This window comes from Sapajus apella, unplaced genomic scaffold (assembly GCF_009761245.1).
Source record: "Sapajus apella isolate SASKATOON/1434 unplaced genomic scaffold, GSC_monkey_1.0 scaffold25, whole genome shotgun sequence".
Classification (NCBI taxonomy): Eukaryota; Metazoa; Chordata; class Mammalia; order Primates; family Cebidae; genus Sapajus; species Sapajus apella.
Window position 1 is genome coordinate 22,588,642 of NW_022436965.1, and position 17,047 is coordinate 22,605,688.

At 38.5% G+C, this 17,047-nt stretch overlaps 1 protein-coding gene across 1 annotated transcript in view; it reads right to left on the reverse strand.

The window, feature by feature from the left end:
• The window catches only part of POGK (pogo transposable element derived with KRAB domain), a 76,313-nt gene extending 59,825 nt beyond the window's left edge, over positions 1 to 16,488 (reverse strand). The window contains exons 1-2 of the mRNA XM_032291524.1: positions 16,170 to 16,488; positions 12,679 to 12,840 (exon numbers count right to left, since the gene is read on the reverse strand). Coding sequence (XP_032147415.1) covers positions 12,679 to 12,733 — 55 coding nt within the window. The 5' untranslated portion in view covers positions 12,734 to 12,840; positions 16,170 to 16,488. The remainder of the gene's footprint in view (positions 1 to 12,678; positions 12,841 to 16,169) is intronic.
• Positions 16,489 to 17,047: the final 559 nt, after the last annotated feature.

Genomic DNA, 17,047 nt, shown 5'->3' on the forward strand with positions numbered 1-17,047 from the left:
AAACCTAGAGACAGTGCAGGGATATGAAGTTTCGAGAATTAAAGAATGTTAAAGAAAAGATATTCACGGAGGCTCTTTAATTCAACCCAGTAATGCAGATGAAGAAACCAAGCCCCAGAGCACTAAAAGATTTGTCCAACATTACATGCTGAGATAATAGACAGAGTAATGGGCGAGCTGGGGATGAAGAGATGATGAATTCAGTTTGGATGTCATTATATTTGTGATGCTTGTGGTGGTAAATGCAGATTCTGATATCAAATGTGCTGCTGGAATGTGATGTTCAAGAGAAGGGTCAAATCTAGACATATAAATCTGGGATATAGGTCATACGGAGACCATACCTCATGAGAATAGGTGGAGTCAGGTAGCCAGGAAGGCCACGAGGAGAGCTCTAGTAATCTCAGAGATGGCACAGCATGGTAGAAAGCAGCACACCAAATTGTTTGGCCTTCCTGTGCCTCAGTTTCCCCAATCTATTTTCTAAGGTTGCCGTGTGTTATATAAAATGAACAGACATTTGTAAGACCTTATACCAGTGCCTGGCATGAACTAAGCTCTAAATAAGTGTGAAAATGAGTACATAAACACCAACGTTTGATGGTAGACAGAGAAAAAAAGACTCAGAAAATCAGTAAACTAGGTATGACAAAAATGGTGGGAAAAAATCAGGCAACTGTGGGAACACCAATGACCAAGGAAGAGAGAGTGTAAAGAAGGCAAGAGCAATTATGTGGCAGATGCAAAAGAAAGACTAAAATCAGAAAGGGCCTATTGGCTTTGGCAATTCAAAGTTCACTGGTGATTTTAAAGCCTCCTTGGTGGGCACTCAGGAGGAAGAGAGGTGGGCTGAAAAGTGAGTCAGGGGCAAGAAGTGGGAGGGCAGTTGGCTCACGGCAAGGCTGGGCAAAGTGAAGAAACCCTGGGCTGTTGAACTCCATTCTAGTGAGGCTCTACAAGTCTCGCCTTACAACCCAGGCCAACTCTCTTCCCCATCCCAGAGTCGTCATCTATAAAATGAAGGCAAACTTGACCTCCACATTTCTATCAGCTGTGATGGCTGAATCCTTTTCTTTTCTTGTTACTAATATTTGATGGTGATGAAATTCTTTTTCACTTAGAAATGTACCTGAGTCAGCTAATGGCATTCTTTTTAAAATCTAGTTTTGAGTTTATGGAGATAGATGCTATGAGGGCTGGTTTATTTGCATTTGATCCTTAGGCATGCACATTATTAGTAATGTCGCTTTATCTATGAAGCTGACTTTAAAGAACAGGGTAATTTTCCTCAAAGTCACAAGAGAAGTAACCCAAGAACTGAAGCCAGGACTTCTGGCAGGCAAATCCTGTGCCTGAGAGCTGCTGGGAGTACCTGGGTTCGGTGGCACAAAACTACTTGAGAACTGGGCCTCTAAAGAACATCGTTTTTGTTTATGAAAAATGCCTTTCAGCACAAAATGTCTTCAATGTATTTATCAAAATAATAGGTTTTTCTACCACATCCTCTTCTCCTGCAGTAGAATATAAGATTTCTCATTTGGAGAAATAAGCTTTAAAAATTTTTTTTTTGTTCTCCTGCAGTGATAGGATGTTTAACAATGTGATCATTTATATTTTATTAGACTGATGTGGCTTTGTATGCACCTAGACAATTTCAAAGCACTTTTGCATGCATTATTCATCTGATTCTCCTCACCACTCTTTGAGAATGGTAAAATAGGAATGACTAGTTTCATTTTAGACGTAAGAATCTGGTGTTAGAAAGATTATGTGACCAATGCAAGGTTTCTCAGAATTGCTCAAGAACACCATTTAGACACTGAGTTTCCTCGTCTCGCAGCTGGAGATAATTCTAACCTTGGGGAATCATTGTGCTGATCAGATAGGGTCAGTAGGTCCCTAGTCTATAACTGGCACTCATAAATTAGTCAGCTTTAGAAGAAAAAAGTGTCCCACCTCTATGTGCAGTCCTTATCTTTACTGTCAGGGTGTTGGTGGTGGTGTCACCAAAACTTAAGGGGAAATTAAAAATAATGCATGAGATGGGGGAATAAGAGAAAGAAAGGAACAGGATAAGGAAAGGAGAAGAAACTTTAGCAGTAAACATTTCACATATGGTGGTTTTGGACATTTCCAATGTTTGTGTAAAGTGCTGACTTCATCATTCTATAAGGGTTTTATAGAATAATATTTAAAAAGCACTTTGAGTGCCTTCGAAAATTGCGTTAGATAAATATGAAATACTGGGAGCATAAAAGTGGAAGACAACCTCAGATATATAGTCTATGTGTGAAAAGAAATAAAATTGCTTTATTCATCAAAAAATAATCACTGTAAAGTAAAGAAAGCAGTTTTCTTTTTTTTTTCTCCCCCTTGGCAGGGTAACCAGTCTGGTTTTCATTAGGATTAATGTGGTAAAAACATGTTTATCACAAATAAAAGAGACTATAGAAATACTGCTGATCTTCTTCAGCATGAGGATGAAACACTGCTAACTTAATCCCAGCAAAAACTATCTGTTGTTGGAGCACAAACTTGTGTAACACTAAGTCATTTATAGTAAGTCAAAAAATTTTATGACCAAGTAGTTTATTTTATCAGGGTGTCAGGTTTAGAGTGTGACCTGATTTAATCTCAGAAGGACATCTTTTTGGATGTGGTTCCAGAATATTCTGGGTATAATCTTTTAAACTAATTAGCACCATAATTTTAAAGGATGATAAAATAAAGAGCAAAGCATGAATATCTTTTCTTAATTTTATTAGGACTAAAATTCTTGCACCAGTTTCAAGAAAATGGTCTGTAAAGTTGACTGTAAAATGCCTTACCACAAAACTGAAAGAAAAACACTTTATTTTCCGTATCCCAAGAAAATATTTTTGAAAAAGAAAAAAACACTGTATGTATGAAGATAATTACAGCTGCATTATTTGTAATAGAAAAAAGAAACAAATAATGAAGTTAGTAAATAGCTGCATATTAATATAGTAGGCTGTTATATAACTATTAAAATGATAAACATGCTGTCCATGAAAAAGCTGGGGAAATGTTTATAAAATAATATTTTGAAAAGTATACAACAAAGCAAAATATATTATGTACTATTATTATGTCCATGTAAAAACTATGTGTTTATATGGACAAAGTGTGGATGGGAACATGAAGAAACAAAAACCATTGGTTGTGTTAGTATATCAGTCAGGATAATCTAGGTTATGCTATGGTAACAAACAATACCTATATATCAGTGACTCACAACAAAAGCTCAAGCTACCCGATCAGACTCTGCTCATTGTAAACACTGTAAACATTTGGCTGAAGAAGTTTCTATCTTTACACATCCTTCCTCAATTGTCTCAATGTTGGCAGAAGAAAGATATGGTTGGTACTATATCTAAAAGATTCTACATGGGAGTGAAATATGTCACTTCTGCTTACATTTATTTGGCCAAGGCAAGTAACATTGGCATGTCAACTTTAAAGGGGGCAGGGAAGCTGCATCCTACTATGTGATCAGAAAGAGAACCAGATATATTTGAATGACACTAACAAGCTCAATAAGATTTATAAAATTACAGATGCTTTCCCAAATATTTTATAACGGTAAAATATGTTTTATATTATTATTACCTCAGATTCTACTTGTGAGCCAGAAATTGAGAGTTAATGATGTATATGATACTAATCTTTCAAAGAAAGACTTTTAACTGAAAATGCTTTAACATGCATATTCTTTATTCAAACAGTTTAAATGGATCAAGATGATAAAACATTTCACATTAGGAAATATAGATTGATTGAAAAATATTTCTGGATTCACATCATTTTAATATACAATTTGTAAATTACATTAAGAAAACTTCAAGAAGGCATTCTGTTATATTTATAAATGTAGTTAGAAAAATAGATCTTTTGCCTATGTACAATAGAACAATTTGCTTAATTCAGCAAGCAATCAGCCATAAAGTAAAAAACATGTCACAGTGGCAGGGTTTTAAATATGTCAGTTTGTAAACTCCTGAAAAACATCAGTTGAGCTTGAATGGGAGACAGCAAAGGACACTGGCTTTGGCATCTGGTAGATTCAAATGCCAAACCACATGTACTAATCACACTATGGGGCATCGGGCTAACTTCTTCCATAAAAGGAATTAAAATTTTCTCCTTTGTGTATATTGTTGTGACACTTATAAAATAACACATGTAAAGCACTTAGAAAAGTGGCTAACATGGGCGTGGTGGCACACGCCTGTAGTCCCAGCTACTCAGAAGGCTGAGGCAGGAGAATCGCTTGAACCCAAGAGGCAGAGGTTGCAGTGAGCCGAGATTGCGCCACTTCTCTCCAGCCTGGGTGACAGAGTGAGATTCCATTTCAAAAAAAAAAAAAAGTAACTGTTCTTACTGAATGGAGATACTGTTCAAATAATATTCAATATGGTGCTTATCTCTGAACTGATATTCAATCAGTATGGAATGACAGTGACAATCAGTTGAAATATCCTCTCTTAAGCATCTATGGCAAGTAAATTCCTCTCTAGGAGCAGGCCAGGGAAGGCAAATAAAGCCATTCAAAGGCAGCAGGGATTGCTTCAGGAAGTGGAGGGACACTTGGCACCCTGCTGCCTTTCCTGCATTTTGTCACATGCAGAACAGGAGGGGCCGTAATAGCAGATGATCACAAACACAGAGATGGCCAGGCCACTGCAAGGACACTAGAACCAGGTTGGCTTGTAATGTTAGGGGACAATGGACCACTCAGGTCTTCATGGGTTTGAAAATATGCTCTCTCTAGGTTAGGATGGCTTGCTGGGTTCTGTTTAATCTCCCCAGCCCCTGCAGGCATGGGGTGCACAGGCCAAAGAAAACCTCCAAAACTAGTTTGTAATCAACAAAGAAGGGAGACAGAAAACTGGGTTTCATTCCCACCAGAGAGGCAAGTTTGTGAAGTTGATGTAATCTTCCTGTAGCCTGTGCCAAGGCTCTGAGTATACCTAAAAACTAACCACGGGGCACTCCTGGTGCAGAGTGAAAAAAACCATCAAAGACTTTACAGTTTCTGGGGCCACATTTGATGCTGGGATGCTCAGCCTATCATTCCCTTTTGCATAGACAAGTCTTATCTTTAGGGCAAGTCTCCATCCCCTCTCCTTCTGACCACCTTAACTTACCCTGATCAGCCACTCCTGCCCTGACTGTTCTTACCACTGCTTTTTTGTACTTGGCATATTGTCTGGGTGTGTACTTCCATGCACATGGAGTCTTGTGTTTTCACCCATTCTGTATGTTGTTTGTGGGCAAGGACCAGATCTTATGGTCCTTTTTACAGTCTACACAGGTTTTAGTGCATATTTAGGTATGGAGTGGACATTCACTTAGATATTTACCGCAATTGACTAAGTGTTCATTTGGAGAACAGGCTGCAGAAAGCCTTATTTCTATCCTGTGTTAAGTGTTCAGGTTACTTTCCTTTTTTTAACTAAACCTAGAGACAGACTCATATAAAAGTCTCCTAAAAATTGACCAAAGGGGGAAAAAAAAGCCTAGAAAACATCTAGTTGCTTTAGGTCTTTTCCTGATTTGATTGTTCAAGTTTTTCCTTACACCTTCAGGAATTTCTCCTAGGAAACAGTTGTGGCCCAAGCTTGCAGGAAGATTTATTTTCTCAGACAGTCAGCAAACATATAATTAACCGTCAGTTAGGAGCTCTTTGTGGGTTGGAGTTATATTGTTGATACCTTCATCCCACGTGGCCAGCAGAGTTCCCAGCACATAGTAAGCACCCCTATTTGTTTCAAAAGTGAATTTCTTCTTTGTTTCTCTCATTTCTGCATTATGAAAAAAAGTTTTCTCTTGGCTTTTAAGATAGTCAAATTATACCTGAATATAAAAACCAAGGGGCAGAGTAAGTGTCTGCAATAAGGAGTTTCTATTTTTTTTAAACATTCCTGAAAACTGCCTTCCTGATATCAGTAGTTATATCTAAAATCTGACACACACACCTAAGCCCATAAATTCTGTCTTCAGTAATTGCCTGTGGTGAAGGACCCTACTTTTCTCTGTGGCCTCTGTTCTCTGGACCATGTCAGCCATCCTCTGTGTGGAGGACAGGACTGTGTTTTGTCCTACGAAGGCAAACACAGGATAAGGAAGGGTCTAGGAAAGGCCAAGAAGTATAGACCAGGAAAGTAAAAGCATGGGGGTGTGGGTTCTGAGCTTCTTCAAAGCTGACTGAAAAGACCTGAGAGAGGAGTTCTAGAAAGGAAATGAAGACCTGACTTTTTTCTTTCCCTGTTAGTAATATAAATGGAAGTTTTTATTGCTATATTTTTAATAAGAATTGCCAAGAGTGGCATGTTTTTCCTTCTCTGGCTCCTCAGTTACTGTCAGTTCCACAAAACAGATAAAAAGAAAAATAATCAAGGAGAAATCTCATCCCCAAAAGAATTTTAGTGCAAATTCTAAGTGGAACCCAGAGCCCTAGAGCGATGCTGATGCTGGTGGCTGATTCTGGATGATCCTGGTTTTGTGCTGTGTGGAGAGCCCAGAAAGTGTGTACCAGGATGGGGGAGTCTTTCAGTTTTGTAAATATTGTTATAAATGTTTCCCACACTTGATAATAATTTTTTAGGCCTTTCAGGCCTTTCTAAATTATCTAAAAATGATTTTAAAAAAGGAAAATCTGTCCCTGTTATTGCCTTTAAGCTAAATAAAATTTAGCTGGATAATAAAATTATTTTAAACAAAGTTCATGAACAGTAATTTTGGTTGTAATTGACCCATTCTTTCATTTAAACTGACTCAACTTTAATACTCCTTTGGTTCAGGGTGGCACCAAGGAAACCACGGGAATTCATTTCTTTTAACTGTGTTACCTATTAACACTTAGATGGCCCAGAGAGTTTGGTGTTTCCTTGTTGGCATTATAGCTCCTGCTGTCTGTGTTAACTGATGACAACCAAAGTCACTTTTTCCACATGAAGTGAGAATACATAATTGTATAAGATTATCTGGTTATCAGTGATATTCATGGACTCTTCAAGGAAAGGAAATGAGAAGGTGTGTTATTTAGCAAAAATGATGACATCAACATTCTCTACAGTGCTGCAATCTTAAAAAGTGGCAGCTGTTTCCATGAATTCTTTCATATTGGGTTTGATCATTATTCTGCCAGAAATGGATGTTATTGGGAAGGTTGTCACAGATGCTCATTGAAAATTTACAAATCTTCAAAACTGGGGAAGGTGGCTCATATTAGTATTTGTCTGACTTTATTTACTAATCCATTTATTCATTCTAGAAAATGTTACTAGATACTCTTTTTCCCACTTCTGTTTCTACAGATGAGGTAAAAATGGTCTCTAGGAAAGATTTGAACTCGAGGGTTCTCCTTTTCCTCTTCCCTTCCTCTTCCTTCACTCTTCCTACATAAGGCTGATCTCATACTAAGAAAAAATAAAAAGCCAGGAAGGCAAAGCTCTGATCTTCCAATGGAAATGACTTCACCCATCTTTCCACAGTGGGGCCTTAAAAACAGCCTGTCTATCCTAGCGCAAGACAGAGGCATGTATAAAAGCTGACTCTGAGGACCTATGCTCAGCTCTGATCTACCATCTGTCACAGCAACCCCTGGTTCTCTTTGTTTTGAGATATTTAGCTGAATTTCACATAGTGATGATGATTGCATACATATAGCAAAACCTCATTTGTCTGGCACTGTAATATCATCAGAATGTTGAGGAAACTTACATTTACACACTTAAGAAAATTCTTTTACTTTTACTTTCTTTACTTTTACATTATGCTTTGATTAAAATATTTCTAAAATTTATTAAGCTCCTGTCTCATTTCTTAAACAGTGTGCAATGAACATAACCTTTTTTATTGCTCATTCTCATCATTAAGCACCTTAAATTACTGCTCAAATGCTATAACATAGTTTTAATGTCTCCTCCCTGTGTTGTTTATTATTATGGCTCTTGTCACTGAATCTGCAGCCAACAGTATTTCCCTTCTCTTGTGGTTCTGGCCTGACAAACCCATGGTTAGAATTATTTGCAAAATAAAGGCCAATAAATACTAAGTGGTCCTCTTCAACACTGTCTCATTAGTAAAGTGCATGAATCATAACACATAGAAGACTGTTTTATAAGAACTTTCTAAGTTCTTACAATGACATCAACTGAGACAAAGTAGATGCATCCTAAAGGGTATCATGAATACCTTTTCTGAGGTTTTGGAGCATCATTTGCATGACTGAATCTTTTTTAATATTTAACTTTTTAATTAAAAAATTTTTAAGTGACATGTAACAGTTGCATAATTTATGGGGTACATAGTAAGGTTTTTATTTATACAAGGTATATAGATTAAGGTAATTAGCATACCTATTATCTCAAACATTTGTCACTTCTTTGTGTCAGAAACATTCAATATACTCCTTGTAGCTATTTGAGACTATATATTATTGTTAACTATAGTCATCCAACAGTGCTATGGAAAATTAGAAGTAATTACTCTTACCTAGCTGTAATTTGTTTCCTTTAAGAAATCTCTCCCTATTCCCTCACCCTTCTACCCTTCCCAGTCTCTAATAGCTTCTATTCTACTTTTTACTTCTATGAGATAATATGAGAGATGAGATTATATCTCATTCAGTTATGAGTGAGAACATGCGGTGTTAATTTTCCATTCCTGGCTTATTTCATTTAATGTCCTCCAGTTGCATCCATGTTGCCATGAATGACAAGATTTCATTCTTCTTTAGGTTGAAGAGTATCCCATTGGTAGAATCTTTAGGTTTTTCTAAATTTTACATCTTCCTTTATAATTTATAATTTTATATCTTCCAATTTGGATGCCCTTTCTTTCTTTCTCTTGCCTTGCTGCACTAGCTAGAGCTTCCAGTACTATGTTAAATAGTAGTGATGAAAGTAGGCATTCTTGTCTTGACCCAGATTATAGAGGAAAAGCTTTCAGTTTTTCTTTCCATTTTTCCCACTGAATACAATGTTAGTTGTGGGTTTGTCAGTTTGTGGCCTCTGTTGTAGTGAGGTACTTTCTTCCTATGCCTAATTGCTCAATTTTCATTATAAAAATATGTTGAATTTCATCAAATGCTTTTTCTGCATCTATTTAGATGATTAAATTACTTGTCTTTCATTTTGTTAATGTGATATGTTACTTTCATTGATTTGAGTATGTTGAATCAACCTTGTATCCCTGGGATAAATCCCATTTGGTCATGGTGAATTATCTTTTTAATGTGTTATAGGATTTGGCTTGCTAGTATTTTGTTTAGAATTTTTGCACCTATGTTTATTGGCAATATTGACCTGTAGTTTTCATTTTGCTGTTGTGTCTTTATCTGGTTTTGGTATCAGGCTAATGGCTAATGTTGGCCTTAATAGAATGAGTTTGAAAATGTATTCTTTTCTTAAATTTTCTGGAGTAGTTTGAGAATTGGTATTATTTCTTCTTTAAAAGTTTGGTAGAATTCAGCAGTGAAGCCATCTGGTCTTAAGGCTTTTTTTGTTGGAATACTTTTTATTACTGATTAAATCTTACTACTAATTATTGTTCTGTTCAGTCTTTCTATTTCTTCTTTGTTCGATCTTAGTAGGGTGTATCTGTCTAGGAATTTATCCATTTCCTCTTGAGTTTTCAAATTTATTGGCATATTACGGTTGCCGTAAAATAGCTGTGATTTTCCCAGAATGGCCAGCAGAGGGCGCACTTTCACATTGACAACATACCCTTGGTTCAGGTAAATTACCTTGGTGTCTTAGCTCCCCACTCAGTGTACAAGTCAATTATTGTGCAATTGCTTAGCACATATCCAATAGCTAATCTATGCACCCCTTGTTAACCATATTAAATGAACACAACTACATATTCATAATTGTTCGGAGACTTCAAAGTCAGTGCATTGTCAAATAACAGTTTGGAAAATTTACAGTATTTAAATCACCTATCTAGATTATTCTAAATCTCCCTAAATCATCTTTGCCAGTTGTAGCTATATCTAAACCTTGTCATTTGGAGTAGCAGAGTGGTGGTCTGAATTAGTTATCAAAGTTGCTGAATATTTTGTTTCACTAGTTAAGTATTGCATATTGTAATATCTCTTTCTCTCTCAACGTGAGAGCTATATATATATATATATATGCCCCCACACACTCATATCCATTCCTTATGCCCAGAGGAAGCCAGTTTCTTGATCTTTTTTGAAATTACATATGCACATATAACCCTGGATATATAGTTTTTTAAAACCATAAATGGGATCACAAATACATGCAGTCTTATAATTTTTTTCAACTAATACATTCTGATATTTTCATTTATAATTGTGTTTTATTCTTCTTAATAACCATGTAATTGTCTATAACATATCTGTGTTAACTGGTAGAGATCTTGGCAGAGAGCAAAAGGCCTGAATATTTCTGGTCTGATTACTAGGAATCCATTTCGTCCAGCCAACACACTTAATCCTTTTTGTCTTTTGTGTGTAGATATGCGTTTTCAGTGGGAAGCCATAAAAAGAACCCTGAATCTTGGTTATCCTATACTTTGTGTCTCTGCACATGCAGGAGGAAGATTACCACAACAAGAAGATACAGCTGTAGGAAAACAGGCTTGCTTCACAGTGTGGCTGAGCACCACAGCCAGATCAAAGTCAGAATTTCCAATGACAATCATGAGGATTCTCTTTCCCATAAATCCCTATAAATGTTATATTTCTTACTATGGAAATATTTGCCTTTCAATTTCTCAATCTCTATTTAGGGAAAATAAATGGAAAATGGAAAATAATGGCTTAGATTCAGGAAATGCAAAGCTTACTTTAGCTTTTGCATTGCATTTGTGCAATCAAATAGTAAACCCAGTTATATATAGTACCGCGTTCAGCTTCTTTTACACTGGTCCTTCTGTGTCAGGGATCCACAATCCCTGGGCCATGGACTAATACTGGTCTGTGGCCTGTAAGGAACTGGGCTGCACAGCAGGAGGTGACTGGTGGACTAGCGAGAAAAGCTTCTTCTATATTTACAGCCACGCCCCATTGCTCACATTACTGCCTGAGCTTTGCGTCCTGTCAGATCAGTGGTGGCATTAGATCCTCATTGGAGTGTAAATGCTATTTTAAACTCCGCATGTGAAGGATCTAGGTTGCATGCTCCTTACGAGAATCTAATGCTTAATGATCTGTTACTGTCTCCTATCCCCTGAGATGGGACCATCTAGCTGCAGGAAAACAAGCTCAGGGCTGCCACTGATTCTACTTCATAGTGAATTGTATAATTATTTCATTATATATTACAATGTAATAATAATAGAAATAACGTGTACAACAAATGTAATGTGTTCGAATCTTCTCCAAATCATCCCCACACCACCCTAGTCTGTGGAAAAATTGTCTTCCATGGAACTTGTCCCGGGAGCCAGAAAGGTTAGAGATCACTGCTCTATGTTACACCAATGTTAACTGCTACTAACAGAAATCTTATTTATTACAGTAAACCCATTAAATTATTTTAAATACATTTTCACAGAGCAAGTTCATTTTGGTAATACCCAAATCTATACAGCATATTATGTTTTTTCTATGATTATCATCATGGACTCTCAAAATTGGAAAATGAGTCCATCTGGTCCAATCTTACACTATATATTAGCAGAGCCTTGCTATGCAAAATGTAATTCACAGAGCAGCAGTAGCAGCAGCAGCAACAGGGAACTTAGGGAAAGGCAAATTAAATTCGGAGAACCCACTCAACACATGCTGAATTGGAATTTCACGGTGTTGTAACTAACAATCTAATTTAACAAAGTCTTTGGGTGATTCTTGCCATACTAAAGTTTGAGAACCATTGATTTATAAACTCCTCATGAATGATCATTAGTTTCTGCTTAAACACCTCCTTAATTAGGAAACCTACTACTTCACAAGGCAGACTGTTTCATTTTAGGACATCACTTCTTTTGGAAAATCCCTTCTTATTTAGTGCCAAGTCTGCTTTTCAGAGCCTCTATCTACTACTTGTTTTGCTCAACAAGAACACACATAGTGTTGACTCCATCTTTTATATGATGGTCAGTTATGGTCAAAGACAGCTATCTTGCTCCTCTTCCTCCCTCCACGAGTACCCTCCTCCCCAAAGATTGTCCTTCTCCAGGATAAATAACTTTTAGTGGCTTTTAAACGTTCACCAAGCTGCATTTATCTGATTAATATTCTTATAGTTCTTTTAATCATGTCCCTTTTTGTCACCATTTCTTTGAAGTGAACACTTCAAAAAGCACAATAAAAAATAAATAAAAATTTTTAAAATAAATTTAAAACGAGAACAGAACATAATCCTTTAAGTGTGGTCTGACAACACTTAGAGAGTAAAACAGATAGATACTTCTGTTGAAACGTAAGTGCTACTGGTTTGGGCTTAGACATTCTGATTATAACAGGCTTTTTCCTTTATAAAACTGAAATCTCTACAAAAGTCAGATTTTCTTCTAAAAAGAGTTATTTATTTGGGTTAGTGAGATTGTTTGACATTGTCAAGATAATTTTAAATTCACTTTACTTAACCACAGACCATTATAAATGAGAGGCATTTTCTTTGCTTTGCATAAATCATCCCTCCCGCCATTAGGATTCCCCAAGATAGCAAAGTTACATACCTGAGGAAAACTGCAGTAGTAAATGAGGGTCAGTGTGATGGCCACTGCAGCCCATGACAGTGCCAAAGACAGATGACCTTTGCTTCCCCTCAGCCTCACCACAGTGTTACACTGGCCAGTGCAAGAGAAATCAGGATGCTTCCTCATACTGCACACCTTTATCTGAGAACAAAAAAACAAATATAGGTGTTACATTTCAGCTCCTTCCACCTCCTTCTGAAACCAGAGGACTGGATTGGGACCAACAGAGATCATTCTGTTTACTTAACAGATTTCAGAAAACATGAATTCTGAATAATCATTTTTTTTTTTTGTAGATCTTCCTATGTGTAAAAATCTTTGGTGAGATTTACAATCTCATTTAAAGTTCTTTCACAGTTTTCATGAAAACTGAGTGATGTATATTAGATAATTAATTTTTTTCCTTTGTAGCTGATGTCTGACTTTTTTCCCTTGGTAATATAGCTTATGAAGCAGATATATATTGCAACACACCCTTGATTTTAAGTCTTTCAAATAGAAGACCATAGGAATAAATTGACACATGAGAGTTGGATAATTCTATGGACACATCTATGTTTAACAGTTGTTGTTTTAGAGATTATGCCACAGAGTCATTAAATGCTGTCTAACACTAAATTAGATTTTTCCTGTTGTGGGAAGTAATCAAGCAGGGACTAGATATCCACCTATCAGAAAAAATGAGTTGCTGGAGAGATATGGTATAGCCTTCCCAAATTTAAGGTTCTGTGAGTGTAGAGAAATGAGAATAATGGCTGTTAATGGTTAGCGTTTACCTTAGCATAACCACCAATGTAAGTATTCTGTATGCCTTAAATCATTTAATCCAGAAAGAGATGTCTCTGAAAAGGGAATTTTAACAATAGTCTGACTTTTTGCAAGGAAAATGTCAAGTGAGAAAGTCGTATTATTGATATACACACATATTCACAAAAGACCACTATACATGGAATAAGCTTTTGCAAATAAACACACTATTGCCTCTAAATCAGTGAGCAGTATTTCCAAACCAGATTTAATCCCCTGAAATTGCATGAAAAATAGTGTATTTATGTGTCCATTTATGGAGAAAGGTGACAGCTGCTCTCATCTCCTTTGCCCTCAAAGGTCAAAACAATAATAATTGTAAAAAAAATTTAAAGCTTACCCAGAAACAGATATATTTTACAAGGTTAATGTATCATATATTTCTTTTTATAAGGTTTCTAGTTGCTTTATTTTGTATGCATACATCTTATATAAAATGATATTTGTATTCGTTGACTAAAGGGCAGACAGCTTATAAAAAATATCTGTTGAGCTTCCAGTATGCATCTAGTATTATGCCAAGTTTTCTACTTGTTTCTGGACATATTTTGAGACAATATAGCATAGTAATTATGTCTGCAGGTTTCAGGGTCAAACTGGAGCCACTTAATTGCTATATGACCTTGCCCAAACTACTTACGCTTTATGCATCTGTCTTCCTATCTGCAAAGTGGGGCTAGTACCTTTGTCAAATTTACTGTGAGAATTAAATGAAAATATGAAAATCCCTTATGATTGTTTCTGGCACCTAAAAGTGTTCAGTATTTAATTCCATTTATTATTTTATCCTCACAATCCCCACTTCAGGGTCTGTCTGGCTCCAAAGTCCCTGCTAATTCCTCTAATTCCTCACTGTTGTAGTATATTTAAAAATTAAAAATATACTTTAATTTGTTAACAAAATTTAGATTGGTAGACATTCATTAGTTCCTTGAACATATGGAGAAAATACATCACAAGTTAATGTGGAAGAAATCACCTTGAGGTTGGGAATAAGGAGATCTGTGTTACTTGGTGATTATGCTGGGCATGAAGTTCCTTGTTAATTGGAGAATCTACATGAGCTAGGTTCTTTAGAGTCTAATATTCCATGAGTCTATGGATAATATTATCTATAGATACAGATTTTGTTCCTAAAGGTGGTTTTTTTTTCTTTCTTTGTCTGCATTTAATCTAAAGCTGTCTTCAAAGGAAGGAAAATTGAAAGTATGCATACAGCATGTCAAACAACCCTATCTGTGAAAGCTGGTTTTACACAAGCATAGAACCCAGTTTGGTAGTTGGCTACAACCAAATGTCTCTCCAAGCTGATTTGCGGTATTGTCAGGCCTATCACTAGGTCTCCTAATGTAACCCATTCTCTTAGACATTTAAACCACTTATACTTTATACTTCTAGTACTATTTGCAAACCCATCTTTTAGCTTTATTACCTACCTCTCCTCCAGCCCTAAATTTCAAAGGTCCACCAAATATAGGTGGTTGTTTTGCGTTAAACTAGCAGTGTAACATGAAAACCACATCAAACAAGAAAAAGAACCATTACAACATATCTATACTTTCCCCTAAGTACGGAATTTCACACTATAGCCCTTGTCTTCAAACACCTAAACAAAGCATGTAGTACCTTCATTTATTATTCCATGCCCACGCACACCCTGAAAATAGCTCTCTCTTCACCCCAGCGGCTGGAAATGCCTAACACTCCAAGCACTTTTTTTTTTTTTTAATTGCATTTTAGGTTTTGGGGACCATGTGAAGAACATGCAAGATTATTGCGTAGGCACACACATGGCAGCGTGATTTGCTGCCTTCCTCCCCTTCACCTATATCTGGCATTTCTCCTCATGCCCTCTCTCCCCAACTCCCCACCCCGCGCTGTCCCTTCCCTATCTCCAAGTACTTTGACTCGCCAAGAGCCTCATTTAAACTTTAGCCCCACCCTCCCCTCCCCGCCTCGCCCGAAGCTGATCCCTGATTGGTCGAGGCACCAGGCCACAGCGCACTGTGCGTGCTGGGAAACGAGTGGAGGCGCGAGGACAAGCACGAGGTGTTCGCGGTGGGTTCCCCCGACCCCCGATCCCCGACCCCGACCCGCTCTGACTGACTGGTTCCCGAAATGGTTGCCGCGGTTTGTGGGCGTTGGTCCCCAGGATTTAGGACCAACCCATTGGGAGATCTGACGAGGTGAGGAGGGGAGAGGAGAAACCGGGTCACTACCAAACGGCTGCTAACGGCTGGAGACCCTGTCGGGCTGACTCTCGCTGAACACACAGTGGGGGCTGGAGACGGTGTCTCCGGGATTCACCTCTAGTTCTTTCCTAGCCCCGTCGAGCAGTGGGAGGGCAAGTGTCCAAGTCGCGGCTTCCTGCCCCGGCAGCATCCACCCCAACGGCGTCTTCGTCGTCACCCAGGTGCTGCGTGGTTGAGGGCCCAGCGGCCAGTCTCCTCACGGCGTCCAGCAGCTTTTTCCGCCCGCCCCATGGCCCCTGCGCTCCCCGCCTTATTCCCCGCCCTCCCGCCTTATTCCCCGCCCTCCCGCCTTATTCCCCGCCCTCCCGCCTTATTCCCCGCCCTCCCGCCTTATTCCCGCCCTCCCGCCTTATTCCCCGCCCTCCCGCCTTATTCCCCGCCCTCCCCTGCCGCCTTCCTGCCGCTTCCCACCTGTGCTGCCTTCTGTGTTTTCCTGACACGCTTCCGCCGATGTCCGATGTCCGCTGCAGGCCCCGGCAGCCGCCCGGCCGTTGTTGGACCCGCGCGGTCCCCTGGAGGCTTGAGACGCAGTCTGGGGCCACCTGGCAGCCAGATGAGGTTCGGCAGTCTTGTCGTTTCAAAACTGAATTCACACTGGGTGAGCTTTAACAGGCTCCTCGTCATTTTCGTGGAGTTCTAGCTGGGGCTGAGCCTCGAACTTTCCTTTGCCTCCTTTCTGTCTCTTCCCCGAGTGCCTCCTGTATGCTGGGCTGTGGGCAATCATGTATCATATATTTATTTTAAATGTTCTCACCACAAAGAAAATGATAAATATTTGATCTCTCTGTCAAACCATCAAGAAAACACTGGCTTCTGAAATAAAAAGAAAAGAAAATGATAAATATTTGAGGTGATAGATATGCTAACTAGCCTGATTCGATCATTCCACAATATATGCATGTATGGAAACATGACATTGTGACCCAAAAATGTATAGAATATGTAAGGCTGAAGGCCCCACAGGGTCGTGGGGTGAGCCTTATGCTGTGTTGACGCCCAGGATCTGAGAAATAAAGAGATAAGACACAGAAGTACAAGGAAACGCAGCTGGGCTCGAGGGGCCACGCCACCTATGAGTGGAGTCAGGTGAAGCCCCAAATGTCCAGAAGCGTGAGTATTTATTGTGTATAGGTTAGGGGGCAGGGCAGTGAGTGAAATCATCTTTAAGGATAGTGATAGGGTCGTGAGTAATAAAACAAGAGGTCTACCCCCAGTAGGTCACCTAGGCCAGGAGGTGGACAGTGCGCAGCAAGGGGCCCGTTCCCATGAAGGCAAGGGCCGTGTGCATA